At 42.1% G+C, this 13,557-nt stretch overlaps 1 protein-coding gene across 1 annotated transcript; it reads left to right on the top strand.

The window, feature by feature from the left end:
* Positions 1-253: 253 nt before the first annotated feature.
* On the top strand, positions 254-3,411 carry LOC109199367 (tripartite motif-containing protein 16-like). The gene is made up of 2 exons (XM_019354694.2): positions 254-378; positions 1,589-3,411. Exons 1-2 carry the CDS (start codon positions 327-329, stop codon positions 3,409-3,411), a joined length of 1,875 nt encoding a protein of 624 aa, XP_019210239.2. The 5' UTR covers positions 254-326.
* The last annotated feature ends 10,146 nt before the right edge of the window (positions 3,412-13,557 follow it).

The following is a 13,557-nucleotide window of genomic DNA, read 5'->3' as shown; positions in this document are numbered from 1 at the left end:
GTCTGTTTTCGTGTTTGTTGTTTTGTTTTCATTTTGTTTTATTTTGCGAGTTGGTTATTAGATGCTGCTCCAGCCACACAGAGAATCCCCCGTCGCCCCGCCCTCTCCTCCCTGTGCCGCAAGCAGCAGGCGCACCTCGCAAACGGAGGGCGCCCTTACTCCCAGCAAATGGGCGATAGAAAACCGATCGGTGCCTATGCCATTCCCAATATGCGCTGGCTGATGTCGGGGCAGCATGAATACGAGCTTTTTTTTTTTTTTGCCGATGCCCGTGATGCCGCCCCGTCCCGTGTCGCCCGTATCAAAAACCGCTACTGCATATTTGCATGATCTGTCTGTCCCAGCTTCAGTTGGTTCGCTCCGTCTCTGAGCCTGTTGGTAAGTTGTGAAGGAGAAGTCCTCGTCCTATTTTTCTTTTGCTCCTATAAAAGCAGGGGTTTTTTTTTTAACTGACCTGTTTGTGATGTGTTCCTTGGCGTGAGGAGATTATTTTGCATGTTCACAATTTTATCATTTATTCAATGGACAAGTTTAATCTTTTCAAACTAACGCTTTTGTTAAAGGGACATTTCACCAGTGCAGAGACTCCAGCAGCTGTTTCCAGGCGTCACTCAAATTATTTTTAGCGTACAGTGGAGGTCAAGACAGGACAGACACGGTGACAGTTCATGTGTGTCTTAAATACTTCCTTCCTCTCTCAGGAAATCAGAACATTTGATCAGAAATAAATAAAAAAGAAGGAAAAAAAGGTTGGGCATGATCTTCAGGCTCACGTGCAGCCCTGTGCTCTCATGCAGTTGTATTATTTTAAAAAGAATAATTTATTGACTGTTTTGCAAAGTGGTAAAAAAAAAAGAAGGAAACAAATCCTTCAAACTGAGATTGTGCAGACATTTTAGCATTAAAAGAACTAAAACTGAAAGCACTGATGCAAAATCACAAACAACATATTACTGTTAATAAAGTTTATATCACCCTAATATTGCAGCAGCTTTTATTTATTTGCTGCTGAGTGGACTTATAAGAAGACAGCACTGTGATTTTAATAGTGTGAACTGAAGCCATCTGGTGGACCTTGGAGGTAAAGATGGGATCTAGAAGAAGTCAGAAAATACAAAATATATTTTAAGTTTAAGTTTAGCTGAATTTGACATTAAATATTGCTCTACTGCTACTACTATTAATAACGATAATAGTCAGGACCAGATGGAGTTTATTTAGGATCACAACTTTAAATTTTCATCTTCAAATTCATGATCCTGTCAGTCCATTTTACTCCTACAGGTATTGGAAAGTAATCATTACCAGAGTAATTTCAGAGTGAATGCACTAAAATAATAACATAACTAGAATAATATAAATAAGTTCCATGTTTCCAGCAAACTACATTCTTGGTAAACACTTTTTTGGATGAACAAACAGTCTTAGAGTCCAGAAATTCTATTCTTTGTCACTTATGTGTAACTTAGTTTGTAATGTAGCATTGGCTTCCCCGTTGTTACATAGTGGTACCTTCTTCACTCACAATTTTCAGTAAAAATTTTATATTGACTTGCCGCTGCTTTTGTTCCCTTGTTCCGATATGGAGATTACAGATGGGTGAAACCAAGATGTGCTCATGTTTCTGAGCTGATAGGATCCATTCACTGCAGAAACACAGGTTTGGACCAGAGATCAAGCTGCTTTCACCAAAAAAAAAAGAAACTCACACAGTCACTGACACTGAGAGGAGAAATGGCACAGAAAGGAGTTCAGCTGGACCGAGAAACCTTCTCTTGTTCCATCTGTTTGGATCTACTGAAGGATCCGGTGACTACAGCCTGTGGACACAGCTACTGCATGAACTGTATTAAAACCCACTTTGATGAAGAGGACAGTAAGGGAATCCACAGCTGCCCTCAGTGCAGGAAGACTTTCACACCGAGGCCTGTCCTGGAGAAAAACACCATGTTAGCAGCTTTAGTGGAGCAGCTGAAGAAGACTGGACTCCAAGCTGCTCCAGCTGATCACTGCTATGCTGGACCTGAAGATGTGGCCTGTGATGTCTGCACTGGGAGGAAGCTGAAAGCCATCAAGTCCTGTTTATCTTGTCCGGCCTCTTACTGTGAGAAACACCTCCAACCTCACTATGATGCAGCTCCATTAAAGAAACACAAACTGGTGGCCCCCTCCAAGAAGCTCCAGGAGAACATCTGCTCTCGTCATGATGAGGTGATGAAGATTTTCTGTCGTACTGATCAGCAGAGTATCTGTTATCTCTGCTTGATGGATGAACATAAAGGCCATGAAACAGTCCCAGCTGCAGCAGAAAGGACTGAGAAGCAGAAGGAGCTCGAGGTGAGACGACTAAACATCCAGCAGAGAATCCAGGAGCGAGAGAAAGATGTGAAGCTGCTTCAACAGGAGGTGGAGGCCATCAATGGCTCTGCTGATAAAGCAGTGGAGGACAGTGAGAAGATGTTCACTGAGCTGATCCGTCTCATCCAGAAAAGAAGCTCTGATGTGAAGCAGCAGGTCAGATCCCAGCAGGAAACTGAAGTGAGTCGAGTCAAAGAGCTTCAGGAGAAGCTGGAGCAGGAGATCGCTGAGCTGAAGAGGAAAGACGGCGAGCTGGAGCAGCTCTCACACACAGAGGATCACAACCAGTTTCTACACAACTACCCCTCACTGTCAGCACTCAGTGAGTCTACACACTCATCCAGCATCAATATTCGTCCTCTGAGGTACTTTGAGGATGTGACAGCAGCTGTGTCAGAGACCAGAGATAAACTACAGGACATTCTGAGAGAGGAATGGACAAACATCTCACTGACAGTCACTGAAGTGGATGTTTTACTGTCACCACCAGAGCCAAAGACCAGAGCTGGATTCTTAAAATGTTCATGTGAAATCACACTGGATCCAAACACAGCAAACACACATCTGTTATTATCTGAGGGGAACAGAAAAGCAACAAAAATGAAACAACAACAGTCTTATTCTGATCATCCAGACAGATTCACTGATTGGTGTTATCAGGTCCTGAGTAGTGAGAGTCTGACTGGATGTTGTTACTGGGAGGTGGAGTGGAGAGGGGGAGAAGTTGGTCTAGGAGTCACATACAAGAATATCAGCAGAGCAGGGAGCCTCGATGAATGTGGATTTGGATACAATGACAAATCTTGGACATTATATTGTAATACAAACAGTTTTCAATTTTTACACAATGATGTTAAAACTGTCCTCTCAGGTCCTCTGTCCTCCAGAGTAGGAGTGTACCTGGATCACAGAGCAGGTATTCTGTCTTTCTACAGCATCTCTGAAACCATGACTCTCCTCCACAGAGTCCAGACCACATTCACTCAGCCGCTCTATGCTGGACTTTGGCTTTGGGATGATGGGGCCACTGCAGAGTTGATTAAAGTCAAATAAACAGAGAATTGATGTGTGAAAATAATATTGCACTGATTCAAACTGTACTTACATTTATATACCTTACATCAATATAAATCTGAATTTGTTCTTATGGCTGATAATCATGTGAGTTTAAATGATACTACTCTTTATATTCAGCAGGTTTGAAATCTGTCATCAGTCTGGTTAGTGGTTTTATTCTGTAGTTGCTGTAGTGGGTTGTCAAATGCAACAATATATTGGAGCTGCAGTGATTCATCAGTTAGTCAATGATTAGAGAATTGATTGTTTTATCGTTATTTTAGTCACATTTAAAGCTGGTTCCAGTTTCTGAAATGTGAAGATTGTTGATTTTCTTGATCAAATATGACTGTAAACTTAATGTCTTTGAGGTTTGAACTTTTAAAATGCGACAAAAATTTCAATCTTTTAGGTTATTGATATTATATTATTATTATTGTATCTAGAATAATTATATTAATGTCATTTTTCAGGTGAAAAGTTTGATCACACTCAATCATTTATACATTTAAATACAGACACTAAATGATACAGGCCTGTATATTGTGGAGGATAGACATGTTTCATTGCCCTGAGCTGTGTCTGGCAGGCAGAGCATCTCCACAAATCTGATGCTTCTGATTTGGAGAAAATGAGCTGAGGGAGACACCTGGTGGACAAACACAGACATGACAGGAAGAAAGACTAAAGTGCAGAGGGGAGACAAACAGGTGGAAATACTTGTTGGAAAGGATTGTCATGCTTCAGAAAAACACACAGCACACACTCTAACAGTCCTTTATTTGCACTGAAGGAGACACGTGAAGAAACCAAATCACACAATAATGAAGTGAACACATTTATAGCCAGTGTTCAAGATGATGGATAGAAATGAAAATCATGGAGCATTTATGCATTTTTAGGTCTGTTTCTTACAGCAGAAGCAGCATTTACATGAACTCACTGGCCTTTTTCCACTGAACGCTCTCTTCTTCATCAACTCATCTTCCTAAAAAGTGGATCTACCAACAGTTTATTTCTTTGTTATTATGATTAAAATGTCAAACAAATATATTTTCCACTTTTTGTGTGACAGATGCAGGAATTTCTCTGTCCTGCATGTGGAGAAATCTGCTGTTAAATCAGAACATTAACAGGTTTCAGGTTGTGTTCAAACACATATTACTGTGTATCATGTGTCAGCAGGCATGTGTTAACAGGGATTATAAGACACTTTAGTGGCTTTAATGCATATTTATATGTTTAACACATTTCTGTTTGTTAATATATAAACACATGTGATTTATGTCTGTTTATCTTTGACCTTGTAATTAGTTCCCACAGTGAATTCATCATGTAAATCTCTAATTAAGTGGGAACAATGACCAGCTTGTCACACAGTTTTCTATCCTTGTATTTTCTCCCCACATACATACTTAACATTGAACAATAAGCACATCCATTATAATGTTTTTTTTTTATCATGCAAATAATTTCTGCACAAATTGAAAATAACCATAAAACCAAAAGAATCTGCTGTAGTTTTTGATGCTGTACCAACAAGTGTCCTCATACTGTTACCAAACTCTGCTGTTGATGATTCAGTGTCCCCTGTGTTTTTGCCAACTTTTCCTTTTTTCTTATTTATGCAAGTTATATCAGCAGCTTCAGTAGCCTTTAATAAATGGAAGTAATCTTTCTTTCTTTCTTCATTCTTCCACCGCCGGAGAGGAGAGATCTGATCGGTGCTGGTGCAGCTGGAGGAGCTGGGAGAGAGTGGAGAGCTGAGCTCTGCAAACTGCAGAAGTGCACACACGTATAATAAAAGTCTGCATATGCATCTGCCGGGTCCTTTGTGTCCACAGGCACATTTTTATTTTCCACAAGAAACACATGCTGTGGCTTCAAGTTTTAATTTCTGGAAAACTCAGAAGGGAGAGAACCTTTGGATTCTTAGGGGAAATAAATCAGGAGGTGTTGCCACACTGAGAAGTTCTTTTCAGGTAAAGATACTTAAAATGTTGCTCACAGATATGGAAGATGGATTATTTTACTTATTACATTTATGGAGGATATTTTTGTATTGGGGAACATATGTGGTTAAAACCGTTTGTACAACAGTCAAATGAACAAAATTACTTTTCAGGAATTCAAAGAGAAAATTTGTGCTTTATTTTAGATACCTTTATGAATGTAAAACTAACTTTAGGATGAGATGTGAATTGCATCAATAATCCCCAAATAGACTGTATGCTGGCTTGTACACATAGACAAGACACGAGAGTTCTTGCTCCTCTTAACGTACTCAGGTACACCGTAGAACTGGTGAACACAAATGTACAATAACAAAGGCCGTGATGATCTGCTTGGTAAAGTAAATCCATTGGGTATCCTTGTTGGCCTTCAGACAACAATTCTGATGGCTAAAGAACCAAATGGGACAGGCAAAAAAAAAAAAAGGAAATTAAGCACTTCTTATTTCTTTCTTAGCTTGATATTCACACGGTTAGACCGTCACCAGGAGCAGTTTCTCTGACCTTTGTCTAGACAGGAAGTGACCTCTGCCCTTACCTTAAATGAATAATTTTCCAGGTGTCAAATTAACAGTATACTAATCCTTTACACAAATATCCATATATAGTATGACACATTCCAAACTATCCATCCATCCATCCATCTTCATCCGCTTTATCCGGGGCCGGGTCGCGGGGGCAGCAGCCTAAGCAGAGAAGCCCAGACCTCCCTCTCCCCAGCCACCTCCTCCAGCTTATCCGGGGGAACACCAAGGCGTTCCCAGGCCAGCTGAGAGATATAATCTCTCTAGCGTGTCCTGGGTCTGATGCCCGGAACACCTCAGCCAGGAGGCATCCTTGTCAGATGCCCGAACCACCTCAACTGGCTCCTTTCGATGTGGAGGAGCAGCGGCTCTACTCTGAGCCCCTCCCGGATGGCCGAACTTCTCACCCTATCTCTAAGGGAGAGGCCAGCCACCCTTCGGAGGAAGCCCATTTCTCCCACTTGTATCCGCGATCTCGTTCTTTCGGTCACTACCCACAGCTCGTGGCCATAGGTGAGGGTAGGGACATAGAACGACCGGTAAATTGAGAGCTTCACTTTTACACTCAGCTCCCTCTTCACCACGATGGACCGGTGCAGCGTCCGCATCACTGCAGCCGCAGCACCAATCCGTCTGTCGATCTCCGGCTCCCTTCTCCCATCACTCGCGAACAAGACCCCGAGATACTTGAACTCCTCCGCTTGGGGCAGGAACTCATCCCCGACCCGGAGTGGGCACTCCCACTTTTCCAAACTATTGGAAATGAAATAATTTCTCCTGTTCTCTTCTCTCTCTTTTACACATGGTGCTTTGTTTGGTGCGGTTTAATGACATTAAGCGCCTGAAATACACAACGCTCCACCATTGTCCAATCAAACGCCACACATCTTCCTCTTTGTGTGCCGACGTCTCAGCATGAAAATCTGTTGTTTAGTTTACTGTGGAAAAACTAAATATCTGCAAACCTGCAACTTTCAACTATTATAATAATGAGACCTCAACAGCATGTGAAAGAACCACACATAGCAGCCCGGCACCTCCTCCTCATACTGGTCATCAGTCTGATCACACACTGCTGTGGATGGCATCGCATTCTTCAGCCACTGTTTTTCGCCCATAAGCCAACGTGGTTGTGTAGATCACACAATAAGTTGTTTGGCATTGACACAGCCCCAGAAATGCATTTTCCTCACAGATGTGGCTCCATTAAGGTTTCACAGAGGTGTACACAATGGTGTAAGATTCATTGCCAAGAAGCACTGTTACAACAAATAAATGACCAAACACAAGTGTCCTTACTTTTTCTGCTAAAATCATGATTTTATAATATATAAGATTGATTTCAGGGCCAGAGCAGATGGACTAGACACCAAGCAACTTTGATGGTGACGGATTAGACTGAATTCATTTCAGGTAGGGATGCAACGATACCAATTTTTTCAAACCGATCCGATACCGATACTTGGATCTGAGTACTTGCCGATACCGAGTACAAAAACCGATACTTCTACCACACACAAGTTAAACTTAACCAGTAGTAAAGAAACGACCCCAGACAACTCTTTAACCCAAACGAAACGTTTACTGAACCTAAGGGCAGAGACAAATACTGTACAACACATCCCTTTTTTAAACTCAAATGATATTCCAATTCCTTAACCAAATGAAATACACTGTATAAATGACATAATTCCCTTTCAAATTATATTAAACAACCCAACTTATGTTATCACCTTTTGATAAGTTACTCACTAATATACACTCCAAAACACGTTATATAAATCCACTAAACATACAATATTCACACATGGGCTCCACACGCTCACATTCACACTTGTTGCAGGCCTGTTTGCTGCTCACGCTGGACATGGAGAAAAATCCTCTTCTCCCCAGTAAGAGCACAAAAGTCTGACTTACAGTTCCGTTGCCCGGTAGGTCGCCGTTCACCAGTCCCACACTAAATCCACTCCCTGCGGACCCGATGCTGTCTCTGCTACAGCACGTTAGCGAGTCACTGTCCAGCTCTCCGACAGTCCATAGCGGCTGCCTCCTTGGCGAAGCCAAGCAGTCCGGGCTAGCCTTTAGCCTCGGCGGTCGTAGCTGGAAACACAGCACGGTGGTGCGACCATTGAAACAAAAAGTCACTTCACCCACACTCTGTTGTGAAGCTCTCACACAGTTAGCTTTCTAGTCACACACTCTTTTGTGCTAGTTAACCTCAGTAAAACTAGCCGAGTCTCTCACTTTGGTTCAGCTAACCTCGTGCATCTCTCCATGCCGTTCTCTTCTCCTCCTCCATTGCAACAGATACACAGGTCCCGTTTTATGCTACCTTCACGGGCCTCCAGAAAATTAGAACTCTCAACAATATTTTAACTCCCTTCAGAGTTACATACCTTAAAATAATAATTTTATGATTAACATAACGTTTGATTGCTCTAATTACCTGTATTTACCTTGTGACATATTACAGGGCAAATTACATTCAGGGTAGAGTTACATCACATAACATCAACCGTGAACACCTTATGTTACCGTGGCGTTCAAGTCCATGGGAATTATGAGTATCCACTCCCAAATTCCCATCCGGGCTACATTAGTATCGGTTCATGGTATCGGTTAACTTTTACGAGTACGAGTACGCACACATTTTACAGTATCGGCCCCGATACCCGATACCAGTATCGGTATCGGTGAATCCCTAATTTCAGGTAAAGTTTCCTTCAGATTGGCCCATCATAATTGCTTGATTGGAGATTTACATATTATATACATACACACAAAGATGGAGGGTAAGGACCTTGTGTAATACAGCCAACACCCTGATAGAAACTTGTAACATGTATGAGTACAAAGTAGGAAGGGAAGGCCGAGAGACTCTGTGATACAACCTGTACCACTAATCTTAACATGATTTACAAAGAGGAACTTTCAAGTTAGAATATTTTAAAATATTCTATAATATTGCATCACACATGTATAATTATTCATTTTTACACTACAGTGTGTTTCACCTTTACTTTATCATTCATTCCAAATCTACTCTGATGTTCTTCATTCTTGTATGTGACTGCAACTTCACCTCCTCCCCCTCTCCACTCCACCTCCCAGCAACAACGTCCAGCCAGACTCTCTCACACACCAAAATAACCGAGCATCTGAGAGCACTGTCGGTCATGATGTGTGGGGTACGATTCTTGCTTTCAGTATGAGAAATCTCGGCGCAAATCCCAGAAGAACCCAAACTGCTCGTGAAGCAGAAACTATAGCAACAACCCCGGTGACAACAACCTGTGGACACAGCTGCTGTATTAATAGTTTCTGGGATGAAGAGGACAGGAAGACTTTCAGGCCTGTCCTGGAGAAAAACACCAAGTTAGCAGCTTTGTTGGAGCAGCTGAAGAAGACTGGACTTCCAGCTGATCACTGCTACGCTGGTCAAGAGGAACTCTGCAGCAGTCAGGAGGGAGAGCAGCTTGGACTGAAGCAGGAGGCTGATACCTTCTCATAATAATGAGGAAAGTGACCACAGTGAACCAAAACCCAACAGTGAGCAGCTTCGTTCTCTCAGCTCTCCTGAAGCAGAGAGCTGAGATCATGAAAAAGTTAGGATGTGGACTCAGGATCTACTAGAAATGCAGAGCTGATGAAAAAGCTGATGAAGAAAGAAAAGACAAATATCCAAAATAATCTGTAGTTTTTGATGCTGTACCAAAAAGTGTCCTCATACTGTTACCAAACTCTGATGTTGGTGATTTAGCCTTCAGGTTAGAAGAATTTATGACAGCTTTATATATTTTTGTCAGTTGTGTGTTGAAAGAGAAATAATAATGAACAATATTAGTAATATAATTAGTTCTGTTACTGTCTCTGCTTCTAAACACTGCTGCTCTTCCTTATGTAATGATATACAGCAGGAGAATGCATGAAGGACCTGTGATAAATACTGTATCGATAACAAGGTTAAAGAAGTGTCTTTCAACATATCGCAGATTTGTTGGACCTGTTTACACTGTCTCTATAGGGCTTTGGAGCGTGATGTCACTGGAGGTGGGCCACGCCCCTTTCCGCCATGACAGTAGGCTAGACACAGGATACAGCTTCAGTTATGGTTCGTACGTGTTGTGTTATCAGTTGCAACGTTTGATCACACGATCGTGAAAGCAAGAAGCTGGATAATGGGCTCTCTTTTCATCGTTTTTCAACCTGGAGGCAACGTGAAGGATCCCATGTATCCGATATTACTAAACAAAGACGTCAGGCTTGCATTGCAGCGGTGAGACGAGCAGATCGAGTTCTGTGCAATCCACAGCTTTTTGTTGGTTTGGTCTCCGCATCTTCTTTCCGGTGAGTTCTAAATTAATTCATATCACTATTAAAATGCTTTTAGTGTTATTTTCAATGTGCTGAGGTCACAGGGTCCTCTCACAGGGAGAAGATGATCTGCAGGATCCTGCTGCTCATCATCCTCACCTCATGTGTCTCTGGTTAGTTTACAGCTTCTCTTTTTTAATTTTTATTTAGAGAAACATTCTTGGAAACCTTTTGTTATGACCAGCAGAGGTTCTTTCCCTTCAGCACCCTCTGCTGGTCATAGTGGGATTACTCACAAGCTTCTATTTTGGTGTCGTTTTTTTATGTTCTTGTGCAGTGATGGGAATAACGGCGTTACTAACGGCGTTACTTTTTTCAGTAGCGAGTAATCTAACTAATTACTATTCCTATCGTTACAACGGCGTTACAGTTACTAACAAGGAAACGCGGTCCCTTACTATTTTTCAAACAGACGGTTGAAGCTGTGTTCAGCTTACCGCATCTTATATCAGCTGCAGGAAGTAGCTGTAAGTAATCTGGACGCTACAGCTTCAAGCAGCTGCGCGCTCCCGCGGACGGTAATCACCATCACTGTCTAGCACAACACCTGGAGCTCAGGGGGCAAAACAATCGCATGAGTGCTGCTGTTTGACTGAGGAAGAATAAAGTAGTCGTGGTAAGCAAATCACATGACCACTTAAAGACAAAGCAACAAGGTGACATATACCAGTTTATAAACTGTGTTGATAGGCCACGTAAAACCAGAGTCATGATAAACAAGATATAGGCAGCGTTTTTTCCTCAATAGTTTCGTCACGTTAGCGCTAGCAAGCACTCTCTGCTTATGAGCAAAAACACAAAACAAAACAGGGAAAGTTTTAGGAGTGATGGGGAGAGAGAGAGAGAGAGAGTTTTGAGATGTGTGAGATTTGTGACGTTTAGCGTGTTTGGAGTGTGTAGTTAATGTGTTGTCTTGTGTAGTTAGTGTGTAGTGTTGTGGATAGTTTTGTGTTGTGTGTCAGAACAATGAGGCGACTGCTGTCTCCAGGTAGAAACAGCAGTGATACACCTGCTGTCAGACCTGCAGGTATCAGGCTGTGATGTTCTCCTTTATAGTGGACAGAAATTATGTTTTTGGAGTGGCACAAATAATTTGTGGCATCTTATTGAAGAACAGCTGATTGTTCTGTAAATAGTTTGAAATGGTTATTTAAAAAAGGGTAAAAGGTAAATGGCTGCAAATAACTTTGTTGTTTGCAAAACTTGTGCATAGGATTTTTCTTTGTTTTTTTTAAAGTAACGCAATAGTTACTTTTCAAGTAATTAATTACTTTTAGAATATTGTAACTCAGTTACTAACTCAGTTACTTTTTTGAAGAAGTAACTAGCAACTATAATTGAATTACTTTTTCAAAGTAACTTGCCCAACACTGGCCTTCGATGCTTGTCCCCTCCGGGGGAAGATGGCGGTCGACTGGACCAGCGCAGACATGCTGCAGGACCGGATGCACTGTCTACACCGGCTCTCTCTCACCCTTTACCCGCCCCTGTTGCTTGTCTTGTGTTTCTATGGTGTGTTGATAGTCATGTGCTTTTTGTGCTGAGGTGTTTTTTTCTGTTCTCAAACTGTTCTCCCACTAGGAGCTCAGTCTGAGTGGAGTTTTTTCTCCTCCTCTCACCTCATGTTATGTATTTTCGTTGTTTTTTCCCATCAGCCTACCTCTCTGACATGTCTTCCCAATGTGATGTTTGTGTAAGTTTGGTCAGAAGGTTCCTTTGTAAGTGCGCATGCGCCATTAGTGTGCTGCCTGCTGTAACCCTGATTTCCTTCGGGATTAATAAAGTATTCTGATTCTGATGATTCTGAAGTCGCAACAGCAGAGAGAGCGGGAGAGAAGGAGAGGAGAAGAGGCAGAAGACACAGAATAAATCCAGCTTTGTGTCTTTTTTCCATTCTAGCTGAAGTCCAGGACAAACTGTGTTCCCTTTCAGCTCAATGCGAAACGCGTAATATTTTCTCTGAATACGAGACGATTCCGTTTTTTACAGGACGGTTGGCAACTCTACTAACTAACCTTATGAATAAAATAAAGTTCACTATCAGTAACATCATAGCACCCACCCAGCTGTATAGAAACTCCGTCATGCTAGCTAGTGCGCAGTACGAGTTATTGTAACTGACTGTAAAAAGTCAGCATAACGAAAATAAACTCCACCTAAACTTGGTTTATATCTGACCCAGATAGACTGCAGGTCATAACTTCTCACCTGAAGTTCAGTTCACCTGACACTCGGACCGGCGGCCGCCTCGGGTCTCTGCTCCTCCAGGGTTGCCGACCCCTGCTCTAAAGCATCTGATTTGGATTCCTGAGATCAAATATATTTTCCTTTGGCTTTGTTTTCTTCCCATTTGTGGCTTTAATGTAATGTTACATCCTGTTTGTTTGCTTCCATCTGTACACATGTCCAGATTCACTGTTATGTTTCTATTCTTACATTGCTGTGTGATCACTGTTCCCTCTGCTGACTGATGTGACCTTTTGTATCTTACACTGATACTTGTCATATTTGTATCTGCGCCTAAAAGATAAAAAGTTTTCCATGCTAAAACACAGCTCCACCTCCTGCAGTTCTCCCTCTGAACCACTAGATGTGTCTGTTATCTAAATGAAGACGTGCAGCACAGCAACCACAGCAGCGCTCAGATCACACGTGTCCTGTTATTATGTATAAAAGCATGAAACAGGTGAGACAGGTGGGATCAATATTAATGTTGTGGAAATATATGAAAAAGCAACAGAAGAGTGAAAACATTTCGTGTTTCTAGAAAGATCTTTCAGCTCATAGCTGCTCACAGACTGTATTTACAAGTGACAAACTGCAACTCTACAGTACATCTACAGTGTATATCAAATATATTCTGTATTCAAATCTATTGAGTGATGTTTGAAAGTCTGTCCAGGTGAGTTTGATCCAGGAGGGTCTGAAGCCAGAGTCAGACAGAGACTGTGCAGAGACTGTAGAAGGACAGAGCAGCAGCAGAGCCGTCCAGATACACTGAGATCCTCTGTCAGATCCAGAGGGACACACAGGGATGATGCTGGACTCTACATTGTGTCTGACAGTGGAGCTGTTCTCAGAGCAGTTCACTCTCCAGCACTGACAGTCATCTGCACTTCATTCCTCTGTCAGTCACTGCTGGATGAAGCTCTCCTCTCCACCTCCCAGTAACATGGCCCAGTCAGAGCGTCTCTACACACAAGCTGCTGCTGCTTCAACCTCTCTGGATCATC

Source organism: Oreochromis niloticus, linkage group LG3 (genome assembly GCF_001858045.2).
Source record: "Oreochromis niloticus isolate F11D_XX linkage group LG3, O_niloticus_UMD_NMBU, whole genome shotgun sequence".
Classification (NCBI taxonomy): domain Eukaryota; kingdom Metazoa; phylum Chordata; class Actinopteri; order Cichliformes; family Cichlidae; genus Oreochromis; species Oreochromis niloticus.
Note: the sequence above shows the minus strand (reverse complement) of the source record. Positions and strands in the feature narration are given on the sequence as shown.